At 39.6% G+C, this 23,728-nt stretch overlaps 1 protein-coding gene across 1 annotated transcript; it reads right to left on the minus strand.

Annotated features, from left to right (window-relative positions):
• Positions 1 to 670: 670 nt before the first annotated feature.
• On the minus strand, positions 671 to 1,354 carry LOC131996954 (uncharacterized). The gene is made up of 3 exons (XM_059367160.1): positions 1,286 to 1,354; positions 885 to 1,223; positions 671 to 829 (listed from the first exon to the last, which is right to left on the minus strand). Exons 1-3 carry the CDS (start codon positions 1,352 to 1,354, stop codon positions 671 to 673), a joined length of 567 nt encoding a protein of 188 aa, XP_059223143.1.
• Positions 1,355 to 23,728: the final 22,374 nt, after the last annotated feature.

Below are 23,728 nucleotides of genomic sequence, written 5' to 3' on the forward strand. Positions count from 1 at the left end.
TTGCCCAGATCGGTCGAGATTTGAATATAGCTGCCATATAGACCGATATCGCGATTTAAGGTCTTGGCCCCATAAAAGGCGCATTTATAATCCGATTTCACTGAAATTTGACACAGTGACTTATGTTAGGCTTTTCGACATCCGCATCGTATATGGTTCAGATCGGTTTATTTTTAGATATAGCTAGTGTACTTTTAGTATTTGGTCCAAATCGGAACATATTTTGATATAACTGATATGGGACATAAGGTATGAAATTTCCACCGAATTTTGATGAAAGGTGGTTTACATATATTTCCGAGGTGGTGGGTATCCAAAGTTCGGCCCGGCCGAACTTAACGCCTTTTTACTTGTTTGTTTATTTATTATTTAATACTAAAAATTCAGAATGCTTTTCTATTAAGCTTTACAATTCCAAAGGTTATTCTTTATGAACCCGTTACGATTTTATGCCAGTGACATTATAAAGCATCGGCAAACCAATAATGCATGATTCATTTTGCCTCTGATCATATGGTACTTTGCTCTAAGTTAAAACATTGAATTTTTGAATATTGGTGATAGTTTAATTTATTTAAATTTTATAGTGCCACAAATATTTTAGTAGACAACGGAACAAACATATATCTAATGGAACACAACACAAACCATTGCTAGCAGTCGCAGATGTTCATTTATATTTTGGTAATATGGATCCCTGCAGGCGATATAATGCAAGAAGTTTATTCCTATCGAAAAAATCAATAGTAACATTGAAATAAACAGGTGGTGCGTATACTGGAAATAGGTCATCCGTAATAATGACGTTAGTAACGTTGTACATGACATTCTGCAGAAAGACGAAAGACGGGTAGTTAAGAAAACCTTGGAGGTAGTTAACTTACCCCTTCTACAGGACATGACATCGGTAAGTTAGTGACCCTTCTTACTTCATTCATGATCTGATCAACAAGTGGCATGTAATTTGTATGTCTTAATAAATCACACATTTTCATCTTCACATCCAAAAATGTTATAGTTCGATTTCGTTTGATTCCTCTCACATGAATCATAGCCCTGCCCACGATATGTTCAGGCATAGTCCTTGACAATTTAAACATACCGCTTAGAGAATAGCGGCTGGTGCCAAGCTTTTTTAAATCACACTCAGCCAGCTGGCAAATTGGATCAAAGGTGGGACATGAAACATTATGGAACACAATTGTAAAAGGACGTTTTCCGCACTACGAACGTGATATATGGTTAAATTCAATATATAAATGCAAGAGGCATATTAATCACTTACCCTGATTGTATTTAAACTCATCAACGCTATAAGAACGAAAATGCTTCTCTGTATGATTTTCGGAGACATTTTTTATAAAATATCGCAACAAGATACAAAACATGTAACTGGATCATTGGCAAGCAATCATGTCAAGGCAAAATTATTTTAAAATTTTTATAAACATAATCATGTTAATATAGATTTGCATTTTGATAATTTTCCAAATATAACCATTAATACAAATATCGCAAGGAAGCAATAGCCTCTTTGTTTGTTTTGTGTTCGAAAATAATCACATGTGAATGACCGACATCGTTACGTCTTCCCCTAAATAGATTTCAAAGTTTGGCCTTACCATTGTATTCAACAACGATTATTGTTCAAGGTAATTAGTACTAAATTTCCCACGAACATTCCATTAAGGAAGAGGGGATACTTCTTTCATATCAATGAAAATGGGCCTCCGTTTTTATGCAGAGTCCGAAGGGCATGCCGCATAGACACACCACTTGGTAGAGAAGTTTTTACTTTTACGTAACGGGATGCCTCACAACAAATGCAGTCAGCATTATTAAGGGTATAGGTTAGGTTAGGTTGAAAAGAGGGTGCAGATATTAATCCGCACCATGCCACTATGGATATAAACCTAAGCAAGTAGTCGGCTTGTTGTGCGCTCTAAAAACTATAAAGTTAGCTCTAAAAAGAAAATTTTAAGTTAGAAATATCGTGCTACTCACAAAATCCTTAATTGTTTTCAATACTACTCCCCTAAGTTGGTTCATTTCTGGTATTGTGCCTCCACCTAAGTGCCGGTAAAGGAAATGCTCCAACGTCTCATTATCTTCCCTGCATGGACTACTCATGCTATCACTTGCTGCACCGATTTTACATAAGTGAGCTCTTAGTCCTATGTGTCCCGTTATGATGCCAATACTGACCTCCTTCTTACTTCCTTTCAGTAATAGCCCCGTCTTTTCACGATCTGGCTCCCCCCATAGGATTTTCGCCGTCCTACCGACCGTTTCGCTGTTCGACAATGTTGCATGGGCATTCGTCGCCCACTCCCTTAACTCGGACTGCGTCGACCCGAAAGGCTTCGGGTTAACCAAGTTTATTGACGACAGTCAAGAGGAAGGGGATAACCACCTGTGATGTTCACGACGGGATTTGAACTCAAGCGTTCGGCGTCACATAATAACCTCTGCCCCACGGTGTCCACAATTCAAGGTAATTAGTATAGTTCTTATCCCTATCGGGCTACAGTAGCGCAGAGGTTAGCATGTCCTCCTATGACGCTGAACGCCCAGGTTCGAATCATGGCGAGACCACCAGAAAAAAAAAATCAGCGGTGGGTTTCTTCTCCTAATGCTGGCGACATTTGTGTGGACCTATGCCATGCATAAAATCCATGTTATAACTTCTGCCCAAAGACGACACCTCTTGCGTTCGGGCTGGGCTATAAAAAGGAGTTCCCTTATCTTTTGAGCTTAAAACTTGAATTGTGCAGCACTAAATGATATGTGAGAACTTTTCTCCTGTTCCTAAATAGAATGTTCATGGGCAATTTTGCATTTGGATGTTTTGGCTCGTGAAGGGCTCCACCACAACACCGGAAGGTGATGCCCTAAATTATAGTTGCATAAATCGAGGCATTTGGCTGTGGATTTGTGGTTAGCCGAAGACTGAAACATCTTGTTTCCAGGTTTGCTCCGGTGGATAAGAGGCTTGCCACAGTCCGCATAAATGCCAAATTCTACAACATCACCGACGGGAGACAAGCACGAGCAGACCTAGGATAGTTTCTACGATTGCTTAAAAAGAGAATATGACAACTGTCCCCCATGTTATTAAATTCGTTCTGGGATATTTTAACGCGAAAATAGGGAAGGAAAATATTTTTGACCCAACACTCGGAAAATGGAAACTTCCGACTAATAGATTTCGGAGAGCCAAATAACATGGTGGTTAGCAGCACCAGATTCTAACATCAAAGGATTCACACGGCCACATGGCCGAGAAACCAAATAGGTCGTGTTGTGATAGATCAAAGGCATTCAACAACCACCCATCTTAGTGTGGCAAAAAAACATACGATATGACGCTGCACGGCTGACCCAATTGCTTGAAGAAAGCAAACCCTGTGCCAATAGTATATCAGCGCAATGACAAACCGTTGCACACTCCATGGAAAGAGAAGCGCTACATCCTTTAGATGAAGGAGTGGTATCGGGAAAAAAAGAAAAAGAGGAGAAACGTCTATTCCGCGGAAAGAAAAAGGAAATGGAAAGACTTGAGTGTGAGGGTATTGAAATGTACAGGTATTAGAATGAAGTCCAGAAATTCTACCAAAGAATTAAACATCAAACCGATGGTTTTGGTACAGACACATCCTCCTGCAGAGACAAAGTAGGATATCTGGTAACTGAAAAAGATCATGTACTGAGGATAAGGAAATAACACTTTTCCCAGCTGCTGGTATCCGATGATGGTGACCATTTGTAAATCATAGAACCAATCCCTGATGAGACGAAGAAGGAAATCTGTTAATTGATACAGACAGTGTGCTGAAGATATGGAAAGAACACTTTTCCTAGCTGTTGGTATCCGATGATGGTGGCCATGAATATACCACCGAACCAATCCCTGATGATGGTATAGAGTGTTTACCACCTAGTCAAAACGAGGTCCACGAGGTCCCAGCTGAAAAACAATAAGGCGGCAGGAGACGGTGGGTTGCTGGCTGAACTGTTTAAAACTAGAGGCGTCACGTTGATAAGGCCTATGGATCAGTTGGTCAGCGCAATTTGGGTAGAAGAACGCATACCCGATGATTGGTACCTCAGTATACTATATTTCGTACACTAGAATGGGGACAAGATGGTATGTGCCATCTACAGAGGTATAAGTCCCCTCCCCATCGCATACATGATACTACCAAGCGTACTGTGTGAAAGATTACAGTTTAAAGTTAGCAAAATAGTTGGGCCCTATCAGTGTGGTTTTAAACCTGGTAAATCCACCCTAGACAAGATATTCACACTGCGCAAAATCTTGGAGAAGGCCCCAGAAGGACATATCAACACATACAGCCCTATACGTTCAAAGGTATTTCAAGTCATGCCTAAGTTTGTTATTCCTGCTGAATACGACATTGCAGGATGACGCACAGAGGGAGAAAATGGAAAAAAGTAGAAAAAAAAATTCCGTGTGAGAATGGGAAGAGATATCAATTTCCCTCCCTTGGAAAAAATAATAACGTGAATTTGGAGAAGAGCAGAAGAATACGTGTGTGTAGCCATCAACTCTATCGTAAGGCGCTGAACATCACTGCTTTAGAAACTAAAACAAACAACAATTTGCTGTGTTTATGCTTCTTTTATTGAAAATTAATTCCTCATTCTTCATAGTTTTCCGAAATGAGAAGCCACGAATTCTCTTTTCGGAAAATTATTTTTCATAGATCTAGATTTCGAGGTATTGTGCGTAAAATTCTAAGATTGATAAATTTGCCTATAATACTCTTTAAAGACCATGTCCCCGTCAACGAAGGGAGGCTCATAAAGGAAACGACATTTTTCTTCTTTTTTTCGAAGCCTACATGAAAGCAGTATTCACAAAACTTAATGTAGATTTGAGACAGGTTTAAGCCTTCTTTAAGTATTATGAATACGATCGTAAGAGAGTAATTTAGAAAGATGAGACTTGTTAATGTTTTGATACGCTTCCAAATAAGCCGGTGGTAAAGGGAAAAAAGTAAAAGCGTGCTAAGTTCTGCCGGGCCGAATCTTATATACTCTCCACCATGGATGGCACTTGTCGAGTTCTTTTTCCGGTATCTCTTTTTAGGCAAACAAGGGATAAAGAAAAGAATTGTTATGGTAATTGAATTGAATATTGGAGACCATAAAAGAAGTCATTGTGTAAAATTTCAGCCAAATCGAATCAGAATTGCGCCGTTTAGGGGCTCAAGACTAAACGGTTTATAGAGGAGCTGTTGTTGGAAGTCACAAGAAAACACTTCATGCTAAGTTTCAGCTGAATTGGATAAGAATTGCGCCCTCTAGTGGCTCAAGAAGTCATGATTCAAGATCGGTTTATATGACAGCTATATCAGGCTATGGATCGATTTGAACCATACTTGGCACAGTTATTGGAAGTTCTAAGGAAACACGTCATCCAAAATTTCAGTCAAATCGGATAGGAATGTGCCCTCTAGAGGCTCAAAAACTCAACACCCCTGGTAAATAGGGTTATGTACCGATGTAAAGCATACCTAGCACCAGGAACGTAACCAGAGGGGGGTGGGTGGGTAGATCGACTTTAAATGTAATGACGATCAGGAATATATATATATATATATACTTTATGGGGTCTAAGACGAATATTTCGAGAAGTGACAAACAGAAAGACTTAGTTAGTATACCCCCGTCCTTTGGTGGAGGGTATAATGAGCACATTACTCTATAGGACACCGCCGTATAGAAATGATACGAAGAAAGGCCTTAAAATAACTGCTGAAATTTCCTACATTTTGCGTTGGTTTATTGACCAGTTCAATTTATAATTAAATTTTTTGTTTTAAAGATTCATTTGGGCTTCGATAATATTGATCCCTGCAAGCGATAAAATACAAGAAGTTTATTTCTGTTGAAAAAATCGATGGTAATATTTAAGTCGATAGGTGGGGCATATACTGGAAATAGTTCATCCGTTATAACCAAGTTCGTGATGTTGTACATGATATTCTGCAGTAAGACGAGTTAGATTTTGTATTTATAGGGGAGTGTTTTTAATATCCACTTCGTTTATAAACTTACCCCTTTTACAGGACATGCCATTGGTAAATTGGAGACCCTTCTTATTTCATTCATGATTTGATCGACAAGTGGCACATAGTTTATGTGTTTCATCAAATCGCACATTCGCATCTTCACATCCAAAAATGTTATAGTTTTGTTAGGCTTTATGCCATTAACATGAATCAAAAGTCTGCCTTCGATATTCGCAGGCATAGTCCTTGTCAGTTTAAACATGACATTTAGGGAATAGCGGCTTGTGCCCAGCTTATTTAAATCACACTCAGCCTGCTGTAATAGTGAGTCAAAAGTTGGACATGTGACATTATGGAATACCACAATGAAAGGACGTTTCCCGCACTACGGAGAGAACAGTGGTATAATTTAAATTTGTAAGTACAAGGTTAAAGTTAAATTACAGATTTATTCAAATATAATAACTCACCTGGATAGTATTTAAACAGATAAAGGCTATAAAAAGGAATATCCGTTTAGGTATGACATTCTGAGACATTTCTCCTACTTATATATAGCGGTAAACAACAACATCTAACCGGACTGAAACTGAAAACTTATCGTAAGGCAAAATATTTTTAATATTTCTATTTGATGTGCCTTTAAATTACTCTTATTATTGCAGATCTCTAACAAGATATATTTTCAGTAATAAGCTTCATTACAAGTACAGAAAACAGGCAATAACCTTTTCGTCCATTTTGTGTTCAATGTGATAGACCAACATCCATACGTTTGGCCTTGTCAATGAAGTCAATAGCATTATTATTTTTGATGACCTTATCAAGATTTTTTTTGTTACCAGCAACCAGGGTGTGGAATCATTTGTGATTCCATAGGCTACACTTGCTATTACATATTAATTATATATAGGAATGTATTAAAAAGTTCATATTTTGTATGGTTATCCAAAATTGTGGATACCTAAAGGATTCAGGGGCTGACCATTGACAATAAATGTGGGTCACTTCGTATAGGTAGTATTGTAAAAACGCGATATTTAGGAAAGCAGAATACTGGCTTTATAATTCTGTTTGTGTTTCCTAAATAAATTTCCCTAAAACCATTCTAAGCGGTCTAGGAGGTTTGATTCGCCTCAGCGATGCAATAGATTATTGGCTAGATTTTTATACCCTCCACCATAGGATGGGGGTATACTAATTTCGTAATTCTGTTTGTAACTACTCGAAATATTCATCTGAGACCCCATAAAGTATATATATTCTTGATTGCGACATTTTATATCGATCTAACCATGTCCATCCGTCTGTCTGTCGAACGCACGCTAACTTCCGAAGGAGTAAAGCTAGCCGCTTGAAATTTTGCACAAGTACTTCTTATAAGTGTAGGTCGGTTGGTATTGTAAATGGCCCATATCGGACCATGTTTTGATAAAGCTGCCATATAAACCGATCTTGGGTCTTCTCTTCCGATTTGACGGAAATTTTGCACGTGGTGTCTTGGTATCACTTCCAACTGTTCTAAGTATGGTTCGAATCGGTCCATAACCTGATATAGCTCTCATATAAACCGATCTTGGGTCTTGACTTCTTGAGCCTCTAGAGTGCGCAATTCTTATCTGATTTGAATGAAATTTTGCAAGACGTGTTTTGTTATGATATCCAACAACTGTGCCAAGTATGGTTCGAATCGCTTCATAACCTGATGTAGCTGTCATATAAACAAATCTGGGGACTTGACTTATTGAGCTTCTAGAGGGCGCAATTCCTATCCGATTTGGTTGAAATTTTGCATGACGTATTTTATTCTTACTTTCAACAACTGTGTCAATTAAGATTCAAATCGGTTCATAACCTGATTTTGACTTCTTGAGCCTCTAGAGGTCGCAATTATTATCCGATTTGCCTGAAATTTTGTACGACGGATCCTCTCATGACCATTAACATACGTGTTAATATGGTCTGGATCGGTCTATAGCCCGATACAGCTCCCATATAAATCGATCTCTCTATTTTACTTCTTCTTGAGCCCCCGAAGGGCGCAATTCTTATTCGAATTGGCTGACATTTTACACAGGTCTCCAATATATAATTTAATTGTGGTCCAAACCGGACAATATCTTCATATGGCTCTAATGGCAGAGCAAATCTTTTCTTATATCCTTTTTTTGCCTTAGAAGAGATGCCTTTAAAAGAACTCGACAAATGCGATCCTGGTGGAGGGTATATAAGATTCGGCCCGGCCGAACTTAGCACGCTTTTACTTGTTTTGATTGCAACATTAATGAAAGGAATACAAATGTCCGCTAAATCAGACAGGTTCTAAAAGAAATGAGAACCTAAAGTGGAACTCCTTCTAACTGCTAGTAGGGGACACACACACAGAAGGCATTCTATAGTCTCTTCTTCTTCGATGTCCTTACAGCTTCTGCAAAAGTCGTTGCTCGCAACCCTCAGTCTGTCAGACTGAGACGTCTTTTCTAGCCAAATAATAACTCAATTTATTTCAAAAAAATGAATCGGGTAGTTGATGCTTGTTGAGTCTCAAGAAGTCAAATCGGTAGATATATTATCTTAGGGCGGTCAATAAGCCGAATTTTTCTTAAAACTGATTTCCAAACAATTTCCAAAAAATTAACTTTTTCGAAAAAACCTGTTTATGTTTTTGAGATTCTATAAAACGGTTAAATCGGTTATTTCTTAAAAAAAATCTTTATGAATATATTGAATAATCCCTTAAATTAAGTCAAAAGCAGACCTGCATATCCCTTTTTTAGTTTCTGAGACAACATTGATTTGCTCGAGCAGTGAAAAATTTAATGGGATAAATTCTTAAGAAGATTTTTCTTCCTCAGGATACTGGACACTTGCGGTGTGGACGATTCCTCCTTAGATGCTTCACAAGCTGCTGCTGTTGAAGTTCTTTTTGAGTTCCGTCAAAAACATCAACAAGAAATAATGGGACTGACAACCCCCTTAGGGCGACCTATGGATTCAAAACACGGTTCATGATTGGAATATAGGACGTCAGAACTCTCTCAGAATCATCGAGACTTTACCAGGTCCAGAACGAGATGTCAAACTGAAACCTAAACACCCTCGGTTTAAGTGAAGTGCGATGGCCGAAACCCGAAACTATGGATCTTCAAGGTGGCTACTACTTGGTTTTTCAGGCAATGAAATCCGCCAAATAAATGGGGTCGCCCTTTAATAATCGCCGAAAGCAAAGTGAACTCTTCTATCTATAATACAATGTCTTATATGAGCGTATCATGACGGCAAGATTAAATTCAATATTTCGCAAAATATCTACTGTACAATGCAATGCGCTAACCGAATCCGATGACAACGAAACTAGGGATCAATTCTAAAGGGGGTTTTCAATACGAGCGCTACAATAGTTTTTTTTGGATATCAATGAAATTCTTTATTTCTGTGAAAGTAAGTCCGATGCCATTATGTATGGAACTTGATTTCTTCTGCCACCGACTCTGAATTTCGGTAGTAAATTTTAATTATTTCGACTCGTTATTGGCTCGTATATCTTTCCATCATTAAATGGCAAACCGTATTGAAGAGAAATGTCAAAAGCGCGGCAAAAAATATGATGTCGTTTGTTGTCCCTGTCGGTCTACTGTTGTAGCGTATCTGAAAAAAATAAAATCCCTGTATACCCAACTCGATTCAATGAGACGCTCTCTGCCAAAAGGAGACATTAAACTTGTTATGGGGAATTTCAATGCCAAGGCGGCCAATAATCTACAATCAATCATGGGAATTGATTAACTTCTGCGCAAGAAACCGGCTCATTATTGTAGGCACAAAATTCCCCCATAAAAATATACTTGGTAATCACCCGGTGGAAGCACCCATAGTCAAATTGACCACGTACTTATAAGCAAGCTCTTCCTGGGTTCGCTGTTGTATGTAAAAACCAGACGCGGAGCCGACATCGTGGAAAGGACTCAAACAAAAACGATAAAGGCCAACCTCTTTTACCTAAAAAAGCCAGAAACCGCGCGCGTATGCAAGACAGCATTAGGCGAGAAGCTACAAAATAATATTTAGATATGGGTCGACATTACAGCAGCATTAACGGAGACGGCCACCTCTATCGTAGGCATTGCTAGACGATCCCAAAAGACATGGACAAGCAACGAAACTATAGAGGGAACAATACACCGGAAAGGGAGGAAACAATGCACCAGGATTGAATCAGCGCTTCCGCCTCGCTGATCAAACGCCTAGATGGCAGAGATAAGCGATAACGCTAGCAGAGCAAGCCGAAAATGCAGCTGATATTGGAAACATGCGTGCTGTTTATGAGTCAACAAAACAAATGAGCTGCAACAATTGAAGGCCAATAATGAAAAAGGTGGACGGATAGGAATAAACAATGCCCGATCATCAATTAGAGCGATGCCTCGGGTTTTTCAGCCACCCACACAGCTATATATCTACAGCCCCACCAACCTGCGAATAAATTTAGGCGGCTTTGGTCTCACTCAAAAATTGCAAATCAGCCTGTCCTGACAACGTACCTGTCAAACTGTTACGGTAAGAAGCACACCCCCTTGTTTGATCAATCATCCTAATCATCCGAGAGCCCTGGGATACAAATGTTATTCCCTCAGATAGGAAAAAGGGAATCATGGTCACGATTCCGAAAAGGGTGACCTCACGCAGTGTTAAAACTGGACAGGGATAACATTGCTGAACACAATAAATAAGGTAAAAAAGGTAATGGCAAGCCTTGCAGGAGGCAAGCGTGATATTTATACACAAGCCCGGCAACCCAAGACATGCGACACCAAAGGGATACAGACGTGTAGCCTTTCTACTCTAAACCATGGAACGTATTGTGGACACCATGATAAAGAGTATTTAGGTTACCCAATGAACTGCTTAAATACAAACAGCATGCCTATGTCAAGTGAGAGTCGGTGGAGACTGCCCTGCACGAGGTTGTGCATAAAATAGAAGAATCCTTCGATGCCAAGACGCACACACTGGCGGTATGCATTGACAACGAGAGGGCGTTTAACAATGTGCAGACCGACGCACTGATCCAATCCTTAGAACTGTAGCGGGTGGACCAGGTCCTAAGAGACTGAACAAGTGGATAAATTGTGGATCCCATGACATAAATATAAGGGAGAAAGGGGCACATGGCACGCCACAAAGAGCATAACAAATAACCTATTACGGATGCTGTCTGAGGAGGGACTTGAATCGTGGCGACGATAAGAAACCTGGAAGGAATGGAAAAAGTTTCCGATCGGATAACTAAGACGACACTTAAGGTCGAGTGTCAGTCACTGCTGCCAGCGGCACAGTTTTGAATTGACGGAGCCCTAGTATTGCCATCTGGAAGATAATCTTACGCGGATCGATCAAAGCTACATAACAGAGTGAGCTTTGGGTCTACTTTGAGAATCCAGGGACTGAGATCTGTTTTAGACTGCTTTACCATAATATCGGAGATCCGGGCGAACAGTCTTGGTGCTTAAGAAAGAGATTAACGCCCTCTCGGAAGATGGCACGATCCGCATTGTTTGGCTGCCGGGCCATTGCGGAGTGACTGGGAATTAAAGGGCAAACGATTTGCCAGTGAAGGTCAGAGAACTGCCGTCAATAAACTTGATTAACCCGAAGCCTTTTGGGTTGACGCAGTCCGAGTTAAGGGCGTAAGCGACGAATGCGCATGTAAACCTGTGGAACAGCGATACGGTCGGAAGGATGGCGAAAATCCTATGCGGAAATGCAGATCGTGAGAAAACGAGGCTATTACTGAAAATAAGTAAGAAGGTGGGTAGTATAGCTTTCAGTATCAAAACGGGACACATGGGACTATGAGCTCACTTATTCGAAGTCGGTGCGGCAAGTGATAGCATGTGTAGGGAAAATGGTTAGACGTTGGAGCATATCCTATGTCATTGCACGGCTTTCGCGGCTAACAGATACCGGCACTCAGGTGGGTACACAAAACCAGACATAAACCAACATAGCGGAGTAGCATGGAAAACAATTAAAGATTTTGTCAGTAGCACGGAATTCCTAACAAAGATTTTCTTTTTGGAGGTTAAGTTTTGGCATGACAGAGCGGTCAACAAGCCGATTACGGGTTTGGGTGTATGTCCATAGTTGCTTGGGGCTCTTTTCAACATAAAATTTGACTCAAAAACCTATCTTATGACATACAACAACAGTGCCAAATTTTATCCGAATCGATCATTATGGTCATATAGGCTCCTGATGTGGCTTCTTGAGACCCATGAAGCCTCACTCAATTCCCCATTTGATTGCTACAAAAATATCAAATACAACCTTAGTTAACAAGGGTAGATCTTTACCGGAATCCATGGTGGTTGGTAACCAAGATTTGGTCCGGCCGAACTTGGCACGTTGTTACTTCTTCTGATTATATTCAATGCCGTATTCCTTAAAAAATTTTAGATTTTCCAGAAATTTTACTGCCGAGAACTCATATGCATGGTATATGGTATTAAGACCCTTAATCGGCAGATCGGTCTATATGGCAGCTGAAACTAAGTATCATCCGATCTGAACCATATTTGGCTCAAATGTTAGGAGACATAAAACAGCTCTTTATTTCAAATTTCAGCGAAACCAAGTAATAAATAAAGCTTTTATGGGCTTCAGACCCTTAATCGGTAGATCAGCCTATATGGCATCTATATCTAAATATCGTCCGATCTTAACCATATTTCGGTCAGATGGCGGGAGGCTTAAAGCAAATTACATAATTTCCCATGAACATACTATTAAGGAACAGGGGATACTTCTCCCATATCAATGATTGCAGTCTCATTAATGTTTAAGCTCAATGATGAGGGGCCTTCTTTTTTGTGCCGAGTCCGAAAGATGTGCGCCATAGCGACACCACTTGGTAGAGAAGTTTTAACATACCTCACTAATGTATCCAGCATTGGTAAGGGGATAACAACCGGTGAAATTTTTTCTGATGTTCGCGCAGGGATTTCAACGCTTGCGCTCGGCGTCATAGGCGAACATGCTCACCTCTGCGCCACGGAAGATTGGTCTATATGACAGCTATATCTAAATATAGTCCGATCTAAACCATATGCGGTTGGATATCGGGAGTCTAACAACATCTTACAGTTTAAAATTTCAGCAAAATCAGATATTAAATTCAACTTTTATGGGTTTCAGACCCAAGATCGACAGATCGCTCAATATGGCAGTTATATCTAAATAAAGCCGGATCTGAACCATTTCTAAATCGAATGGCGGGAGGCTTAAAACAACTCAATGTTTCAAATCGCATAATAAATGCAGATTTTATGGGCTTCAGACCCTTAACCGGCAGATCGATTTATATGGCAGCTATATTTTAATATAGTTCGATCTGAACCATATTTGCAATAGATGTGGGGTGGCTTAAAACAACCCAATGTTTAAAATTTCAGCGAAATCGGATAGTAAATACAGCTTTTATGGGTTTCGGACCCTAAATCGGCAGATCGGTCTATATGGCAGCTTTATCCAAATATGGTCCGATTTGGCCCGTTCAAGAACTTAAACTGCACTTTCGTTTTTTTGGGACACTCCATTTTCACTTTATTAGCCCCCATTTAGACATAACAACCGTTATGGAGTCATAATTAAAAGGGATGATTAATATATCCATGGTGGTGGGTATACAGTTCGGCACATTTTTTTACTTGTTCTACTCTCAAATACCTTTTATTTAAATCCCACATTGCAATAGTCAGCAAAAAGTCCTGTTTGAGGATCTGGTGGACCCCCAGAATCCTGGTACCAAAATTGGAATCCAATATCATGCTCTACTCCCAAAGAACTTTCATTTAAGATCCATATTGCAATGTTCGATAAAAATGTCTGATTTTAGATGTTTTTGGGGTGGGACGAAGCCTAATGAAATTGGACTTTACAGTCGCAACACACAGTACAGGGCGCAGTTTTTATCCGATCGTCTTAAAATTTGGTTCAGGCATGTTTATTGGCCTAGAGACGAAGCCTATTGAAATTGGAAAAAATCGATTCAGATTTGGATTGAGCTATATATATATTTAGATTTTCACTCGATTTTGAGATATATTACAGCTGAATTCCATAGAAATTGGTTCAGATTTAGATATAGCTGTCATATATGTATATCGCCCGATTTTCACTTCTATAGCCACAGCAAGCGCATTTATTGACCAATCTTGCCAAAATTGTGCACAACGCTGTCCTCGGTGGCAACCACAATACCTAAGAAGTTTGGTCAAAATCGATTTAGATGTAGCTCCCATATATATGTTAGTCAGATTTTGGATTTGCAACCGTAGTTATTACATCTTAAACATATTGGCTTTGCTCGAAATTTGATACGGGGATTTTAATAACCCATTGGAAAACATCCGCCGAGGTTCATCAAAATTGGTTCAGAATTATATATAGTTCCACACATTGTATTTAAAGGGTAGATGTAGGGCACCGCCCGACTTTTGCCTTTCCTTACTGGTTTAAAGCTAAACATAAGAATATTCGATTTTTTATCCCAAAGTTTGTTAATTTTTTTTTATTTGTTTTATATAATAGAGAGAATTATATCTGTTCAAAACAAATTAATTCTAAACAAAAATTTAAAATGACCAAAATCAATTTTTGCAGGAGTTTTTAGACAAGTGTTTTAGATCTTAATGTCAAGAGAAATTCAAATCTTCCATAAAATTGACGTTGACGTTTTCGGGAAAACGTTGAATATGGTAACACATTATCGACTTCATTTCAAAACAGTAAATCAATCATATTTTGTTTTGAAATATGTAAATTTGGCGGTAAAGGTTTGAAGTATTATGGCAATAGAAGTAGCAATAACACTGGTCTGTACAAAGCTTTTTAAAAAGGTTGTCGAGATGCAGATGCTTTTAGACGATAAGATGCAAGAAGAGTTTTCTTATCCAAAAAATCTAAAGTAACATTTAAGTGACCAGGGGGCGTATAAACAGGAAATGTTGCTTCGGTTATAATCAAGTCGGTAATATTGTACATGATGTTCTGTTAAAAAGGGAGCTCATTATAAAAATACCGATAGTTTTCGTAAAAAAAGATGTTTGTGTTTGGCTTACCCCCTTAACTGGACATGACATTGGTACATTGGTGGCCATTCTTACTTTGTCTAGAATCGTATTTACAAGTGGTAAAAATTTTACATTTGCCAGGATATCGCAAATTTTCATCTTTACATCCAAATACTTTCGAATTTTTTGCCGCGTTAATAATGTATAGTGAATAGTAGCTCGTACTTCAACATTGGTGGGCAATGTACGTCCCAGTTTAAACATAGTATTTAGAATGTATCGATTCGGTGCCGACTTTATTACATCGCATTGAGATTCCTTGCAAATGTTGTCGAAAATGGGGCATGTAACGTTATGGATTTCCACAAAAAAGCGTCGATTTTCTCCCTACAAAGGACATTGTGTTAGTTTAACAATTTGAAGTAAATAATTAATTAACGGATTAGATGTCAGTGAAACAACTCGAACTCACCTCAGTTGTACTCAAGCAAACCAGTGCGATAAGCATAAATATTATATTAATCAATGCTGCCATGAGTAATAAAAAGATTGACCTTATCTGTGATAAATAAACGGTTTACGAAGTCAGCAATGTTTAGCGCATTACAGTCGTACTTCAAACCATAAACTGTTCGGAATTTATATTGAATTGGTAACAAGTCAAAATTGCCTTAGCATTTCTTGATTACTTTTTAATTTGTTTACCATGAAAGTATGACAGCAAAATGATTTCGGGCCGGTTCGTGATATGCGATTTCAGATTTTGAAGTTAATGACCCATAACTTACTATATTGTCGGCTTATTTCCATTATTTACGTTTGCCTATTACGGCTGATCATTGTATTTGGTTACTTTATGTTTTTTTCTGACCATTAGAAGTTTGCTAGAAGGAATGATACTGAAAATATAGTTGATATATGTGGACATAGCAATAGCTAGCATACATACATAGCGGAGATGATTAGGCTCCATTTTAAATTTAGAATGGTGGCAGTCTGCAATCAGTCTACCTCAGATATTTAAGTCCATTTTTATGCCACAAAACAACCAAACTCAGCAAATTGCAACACCAGCCAATTGAGATAAGTCCTCAAAAAAAAAAAAAAAAAAGGAGGACATAAAGTGGAACCGCATCTACTTGCCAGGACACACATAGCTGATGTTCCAAAGTTTGCTCTTCCTCAAAGCAACCTTCACTATATCAGCATGTTTTCCAATCAGACAGTGATCTGTTATGACGGACATGACGATTTTGCTCAAGTATAGTAATAAGGGAGACCTCTTCAAGGTTGGGGCTTATCACGAGTCCCATTTTCGCTGGAATGAGTAAGGTAGTTTCCAATCCTGCAAGCTCATCTACTCAACAATTTCGGTGGCCTGTCAACCAGAACGGGCGAATTAAAAACTATTTCGCCATTTCGATTAGAGATCTCCGATAATCAAGGACGGCTTATGAACATAGAAATAATTTGTCCAGAGATATAATGGTTACCTGGCAATTCCATCACTACCTTCATTTACGAGCATCTCCTCTCGCTTCACACTGCCGTGGTAGGTAATCTTTTCGAAGTGCTCAGCTCCAGTTCTTTAGAGTACACCCAAAAGCCCATATGGTCGTCTATGGTGTAGGCGTTAAAGTGTGGCATTAATTCAGGGCTTTAGATAGTGAGTGGCGCTCTCGGTGCGGCCAATGTACAATCAATCTATCATTTGGATCCGGCCGAGTATTTAACAGTAGGTGGATTTTTGGAGTGCCGTCATCCAGTCTACAACACCGTTTTGTATTATTGGTCTGATAGCTGCAGTGTACAGCCCGAACATGACACGCGGTTTAAACCTTAAATTTTGCCCATGGATATTTACAAATGCGGGTTTGAAATCAAAAATTTAAAAATAGATGGCGATAACAAATGGCTATAACACAGCTCTTTTTTTTTTTCGAAATCTTTGATTTCTATGATTCATTTTGTCATTCCGTTTGCAACACATCGAAATATTCATTTCCGACCCTATAAAGAACACATATTCTTGATCAGCGTAAATATCCACGTCCGTCCGTCTGTCTGTTGAAATCACGCTACAGTCTTTAAAAACAGATATTTAGCTGAAACTTTGCACAGATTCTTTTTTGTCCATCAGCAGGTTAAGTTCGAAGATGGACTATATCGGAATATATCTTAATATAGACCGATCTGCCGATTTAGGGTCTTAGGCCCATAAAAGCCACATTTGTTATTCGATTTTGCCAAAATTTGGAACGGTGAGTTGTGTTAGGCCACTCTGCATGCATCTTCAATTTGGCTCAGATCGGTCCAGATTTGGTTATAGCTGCCATAAAGACCGTTCTCTCGATATAAGGGTTTGGGCCCATAAAAGGCTCATTTATAATCCGATTTCGCCGAAATTTAAGACAGTGAGTTATGTTAGGCTCTTCGACAACTTTCTGCATTTGGCCCAGATCGGTCCAGATTTGGATATAGCTGCCATATAGTCCGTACTATCGATTTAAGGTCTTGTGCCTATAAAAGTCGCATTTGAGTTGTGTTAGGCTTTTCGACAACTTTCTATATTTTGGCCCAGATCGGTCCAGATTTGGATACAGTTGCCATATACAATAGATCGATCTCTCGATATAAGGTTTTGGGCCCATAAAAGGCGCATTTATTGTCCGATTTCGCCGAAATTTGGGGCAGTGAGTTGTGTTAGGCTCTTCGACATCTTTCTGCAATTGTGCCAGATCGGTCCAGATTTGGGTGTAGCTGCCATATAGACCGATCTCTCGATTTAAAATATTGGCCCCTTAAAGGCAACATTTAAAATCCGATTTCAATCAAATTCGACACAGTGACTTATGTTAGGCTTTTCGACATCCGTGTCGAAATTGTACAAATATTTGGATATGGCTACCAAAAAGACCAATATTTTGTTCAGCGAAATTAAACAATGACTTGTACTTATTAGACCACTAAATATCCATAACAGATATGGTACAATTCGGACCATCTTTCGATAAAGCTGCTGGGGGGGTATAAATTATGCATTTTTCACCGGATTCTGACGAAAGATGGTTCATATATATATACCCGAGGTGGTGGGTATCCAAAGTTCGGCCCTGTCGAACTTAGCGCCTTTTCTTTTATTTTGTTCATTGGAGTTCAAAGAAAAAGAATTGAAAATATTACCGGCATATGCTCCAATCGATGACATAAACGTAGCTATTTGAATTTCTGGCGATTTTTTGTCCATTTGCGCCGCGGTCGCAAACCATTTTCATTGTTGAATCCAACTTTTCCAAGATGTCGACACTTTATTACCTGTTATTTGGAAAGGTTTTGGAGGCTTTAGGAACGCTGCGGCTGCCGATGACGTAGATGCTTCTTCAGTTGTCATACTTAGACGATGGTTGGGTATGAACTGATGTTTATGGAATATAATGTGTACATTAGTTGGTAATTAATTGTGTCTATATCTAAATCTGGACCGATCTAGGTCGTGCTGAACTAGGATGTCGAGACGCCTAACATAACGCACTGTCCCAAATTTTATCGAAATCGGATAATAAAAGTGGCTTTAATGAGCTTAATACCTTAAATAGAGAGATCGGTTTATATAACACCTATATCTAAATCTGGACCGATTTCGTCCGTATTGAACAAGTATGTCGAGAGGCTTAACCCAATCACTGTTCCAAATTTAAGCGAAATCTGATAATAAATGTGGCCTCAGACGTTAAATCGACAGATCGGTCTATATGGGGTCTATAAAGCTGCCATATAGACCGATCTCTCGATTTAAGGTTTTGAGCCCATAAAAGGCGCATTTATTGTCCGATTTCGTCAAAATTTGGAACAGTGAGTTGTGTTATAGCAAGCCGCGTTGATTTAGAAATTTCTTATTTCTGCAACGGCAACGGCTGGTGAGGAAAGCAAAACAGACAGGAAACGAGGTACTAATAGGGTGCGATGCGAACTTTCACCACATTCCGTGGGGTAGCATCAACACTAATAAACGGGGCCAAGCCCTGGCAGAGTTCTTGAATACTAACGACCTAATAACACTTGGGATTAGGGAGGAGGTATGAGATGTGACGATATGTTCGGAAAATCTAATCGATGAGGTTCAGGATTAGAGTGTCTCTATGGAACACTCTTTCTCTGACCATCGTTACATTGGGTTTAGAATGGCACGGTCCGAATCCGATAAGCTTCCGGAATAGTTGAAAACCAACTGCACAAAATTCGGAAGGCTACTCAGAAGAAGACTTGGGCAAGTTAATTTAGATTGTCGAAGCATAGAAGACATTGACGAAAATGTCAACAGCATAACGACTGCACTGGTGGGGTTGTCCTGTTCGGGAAAGGAAATCAGCCCGAGAAAAACCCTGGATGACCGGGGGAGATTCGCAATGTTGGGAAAGAGGTCCGCAGACATTTTGACAGAGCACGTCGTAAAAAGGGGGAAGTTTATTGGAATATGTATTACACACGGATTAAGGAATACAACAGGATTACCAGAGCGACAAAACGTGCCTCCTGGAAGCTTTTCTGCGAACAGGTCGATAGCGTTAATGACGCCACCAAGATAAAAAAGTTTCTCTCAAAAACCCATGTCCAAACTGAAACTTTAGTAGACGACATGGGAGTGAGAGCAGAGACAACGGAGGACTTGTTGAGGATTTTGATGAAACCCCTTTTTCCAGAGGATATAAAGGGACTTACGGAGACACCGGAATCTTGGAATAATGACGTTGATCGAAGGTTTATAATTACGGAATTTATGGTGAAGGAATCCTTGAGGAGCTTCAAACCATTTAAGTCACCTGATGGAATATTTCCGGCGTTACTACAGAAAGAGGCATACTATCTGGCGCCTCGTAGGGCCAAAATTTTCACAGCATGCCTGGAACTTGAATATACTCCGAAAGCCTGGCAGGAGGCAAGGATGGTGTTTATACCTAAGCCCGGCAAGGCAAGTTATGCGATACCAAAGGCCTACAGACCCATAAACCTTACGTCCTTTCTACTTAAAACCATGGAACCTATTGTGGACACCATGATAAAGAGTAGGACCTCCAGCGAACTGCTTAAATACAAACAGCATGCCCATGTCAAGGGAAGGTCGGTGGAGACTGCCCTGCACGAGGTTGTGCATAAAATAGAAGAGTCCTTTGATGCCAAAACGTACTCACTGGCGGTATGCATTAACATTGCGGGGACTTTTAACAATGTGCGTACCGACACTCTGATCCAATCCTTAGAGCAGTAAAGGGTAGACCCGGTATTTAGAGACTGGATAAACCATATGCTAAGGAACAGGTGGATAAATTATGTGTCTCATGGCATGAATATAGGGGAGAAAGTGGCACAGGGCACGCCACAGGCGGGCATTTTATCACTTCTATGGGTGACCCCCAGAAATAACCTATTACGGATGCTGACTGAGGAGGAATTTGAACCCATCTGCTACGCAGACGATGTTATAATACTTCTAAGGGGTAAGGATCCAAACGAGCTATGCAGAAGGGCCGAAAGGGCCTTGCATATGGCATATGACTGGGCTAGACCCAGAGGTCTCAATGTTAACCCAGAGAAGACCGAAATATGCTTGTTCACGAAGAAGACGAAAGTGGGCCAATTTAACGCACCTAAGGACAATAGGCCACTTCGCCCACTTCGACACTGGAGACTATTCTAGATATCCGACCCATTGACATACAGCTTTAGTGTGAGGCAGCCACTGCGGCTATGAGACTTAAGGCGATGGGAGAATGGATTAAGGATAGGAGCAGCTCATACCATCGCAGTATAATCGAGGCGACGATAGGAAACCTGGAAGGAATGGAAGTAATTTCCCATCGGATACCTGAGACGATACTTGTGCGTCTCAACGATACTAGTGCGAGGCATTGCTGCCAGAGGCACAGTCTTGGATTGACGGAACCCTAGTATTGCCATCTGGAAGATCATGTTAGACGAATGGATCAAATCTAGAGGACAGAGTGGGCCTGGCGGTCTACATGGAGAAATGAGATTTGTTTTCGACTGCCTGACCATAATATGGTCCTGGAGGCGGAGTTCCGGTCGATCGCGGAATGCGTGAGGTGTTGTGGTGTGGTGTAAACGCGAGGACGTCGAGTATGAACATCTTTACGGACAGTAAACGGGCCATAAGAGGAATAACGACCAGGACAGTAAGATCACGAATAGTCTTGGAATGTAAGTAGGAGATTAACGCCTTCTCTGAGAATGGCACGATCCGCATTGTTTGTGTGTCTGGCCATAGCGGAGTAACTGGGAATGAGAAAGCAGACGAATTGGCAGTGAAGAAGCCTTTCGGGTCGACGCAGTCCCAGTTATGGGCATGGGCGATGAATGCGTATGTAACCCTGTGGAATAACAAAACGGTCGGTAGGACGGTGAAAAGCCTATGGAGAGATTCAGATCGGAAAGCCTATGGAGAGATTCAGATCGTGAGAAAACGAGGCTATTACTGAAAGGAAGTAAGAAGGAGGTCAGTATAGCTTTCGGTATCATAACGGCATACACAGGACTACGAGCTCTCTTATGTAAATTCGGTGCGGCAAGTGACAAAATATTTTCCCAAATCGTTCTTTCGGTGGTTTGACAAGGGTACCACTTTTGATTTTTATATCCTCCACCATAGTATGGGGGGTATACTAATTTCGTCATTTCGTTTGTAACACCTCGAAATATGCGTCTAAGATCCCATAAAGAATATATATTCTTGATTGTCATTATATTAAAAGTAAATCTATCCATGTCCGTCCGTCTGTCGAAAGCACGCTAACTTCGAAGGAGTAAAGCTAGGCGCTTGAAATTTTGCACAAATACTTCTTATAAGTGTAGGTTGTAAATGGGCCAAAATCGGTCCATGTTTTGATATAGCTGCCATATAAACCAATCTTGGGTCTTGACTTTTTGAGCTTCTAGAAGACGCAATATTTATCCGATTTAGCCGACATTTTGCGTGAAGTGTTTTGTTTTGACTTCCAACAACTGTGTCAAGTTTTGTCAAAATTAGTCCATATCCTGATATAGCCGCCATATAAGCCGATGTCCCGATTAGAATTCTTGAACTTCTAGAGGGCGCAATTCTTATCCAACATGGTTGAATTTTTGCATACGTCGTCGTCTAAATCGGTATATAACCTGATATAGCTAGCGATCTCACAGTTGGTGTTTTTCTATGACTGATATTTTTCTATTTGAAAATTTCATTCAAAGAACTTGAGAAAAGCGATCCATGGTGGAGGGTATATAAGATTCGGCCCGACCGATCTTACCACGCTTTTACTTGTTTTGGGTTTATGTGGCCAAAATGTTGCATTTACATATAAGAATTAGTATGGCACCAATCAATTATCAGCTGCTTACGTGCATGTTACACACAAATGTGAGTGTGTGGACCGTTCTCAAATTAATATATTCGAAATTAATAAACTATGAAACACAAAACTATTTGAAAAGAAACGAATGCAGCTTTTATTTGCAAATGTAACTAGATTTTGTAGTATTTTCATTGGTATAAGTTAAATAAGTACAACTTTCCAAAAGCCTTTGCCAGCATCTTCCTCTTGTTTAAAAATAATGCTGTTGTAATTGCAAGACCAAAAGCACAACACTATCTTTCGTAATCGAAAGATGTAGATTTATTGCAATAGTTTGCTATGAAAGAAACATTTGTTATTTATTTTAAAAGTATATTTATTTATATTTATATACAAATTCTTTTTTATTTATGCATCCACAAATACTAAATTGTTTTCCATCCCGAGTACGTACATGTGAGGCAGATCACAAACATTAACAAATACTTAGTTACATTTAGAAGTTTAGCGATAGCGTTTGTTTTACGTAAGAAAACCATTTGTTGCGCAGCGACTATGATTGTGCTCTTTTTGGGCGTCGTGAAATGTAAAATTTCCCTAGATAAAAAAAAAACAAGTAATAGCGGAATGAACACTTTCACCAATAGCTTCCTCTTATTATAACCTCCACCATAGGATGGAGGTATACTTATTTCGCCATTCTGTTTGTAACACCTCGAAATATGCGTCTGAGATCCCATAAAGTATATATATTCTTGATCGTCATGTCATTTTAAGTCGATCTAGCTTTACTTTTTATTAGTGTAGGTCGATTGGGATTGTACATGGGCCAAATCGGTCGATGTTGTGATATAGCTGCCATATAAACCGATCTTGCACGTGGTGTTTTGGTATTAATTCCAACAACTGCGATAAGTATGCTTCAAATCGGTCCATGTTTTGATATAGCTGCCATATAAACCGATCTTGGGTCTTGACTTCTTGAGCCTCTAGAGGGCGCAATTCTTATCCGATTTGACTGAAATTTTGCACGTAGTATTTTGGTATCACTTTCAACAACTGTGTTAAGTATGATTCAAATCAGTACATCACCTGAAATAGCTGCCATATAAACCGATCTGGGATCTTGACTTTTTGAGCCAATAGAGAGCGTAATTCTGATCCGATTTGGTTGAAATTTTGCAAGAGATGTTCTGTTATGACTTTGAATAACTGTGCTGAGTATGGCGCAAATCGGTACATAACCTGATATAGCTGCCATATAAACCCA

Source organism: Stomoxys calcitrans, chromosome 4, assembly GCF_963082655.1.
Source record: "Stomoxys calcitrans chromosome 4, idStoCalc2.1, whole genome shotgun sequence".
In the NCBI taxonomy this organism is placed as follows: domain Eukaryota; kingdom Metazoa; phylum Arthropoda; class Insecta; order Diptera; family Muscidae; genus Stomoxys; species Stomoxys calcitrans.

What these genes read in the sequence shown, in the direction of transcription:
- LOC131996954 (XM_059367160.1), bottom strand. Translation starts at nt 1,354, where the DNA reads ATGTCTCCGAAAATCATACAGAGAAGCATTTTCGTTCTTATAGCGTTG. An exon ending in TGAGTTTAAATACAATCAGG is followed by an intron (nt 1,224 to 1,285) that starts GTAAGTGATTAA and finishes TCACGTTCGTAG; the next exon opens with TGCGGAAAACGTCCTTTTAC. An exon ending in TGTCATGTCCTGTAGAAGGG is followed by an intron (nt 830 to 884) that starts GTAAGTTAACTA and finishes GTCTTTCTGCAG; the next exon opens with AATGTCATGTACAACGTTAC.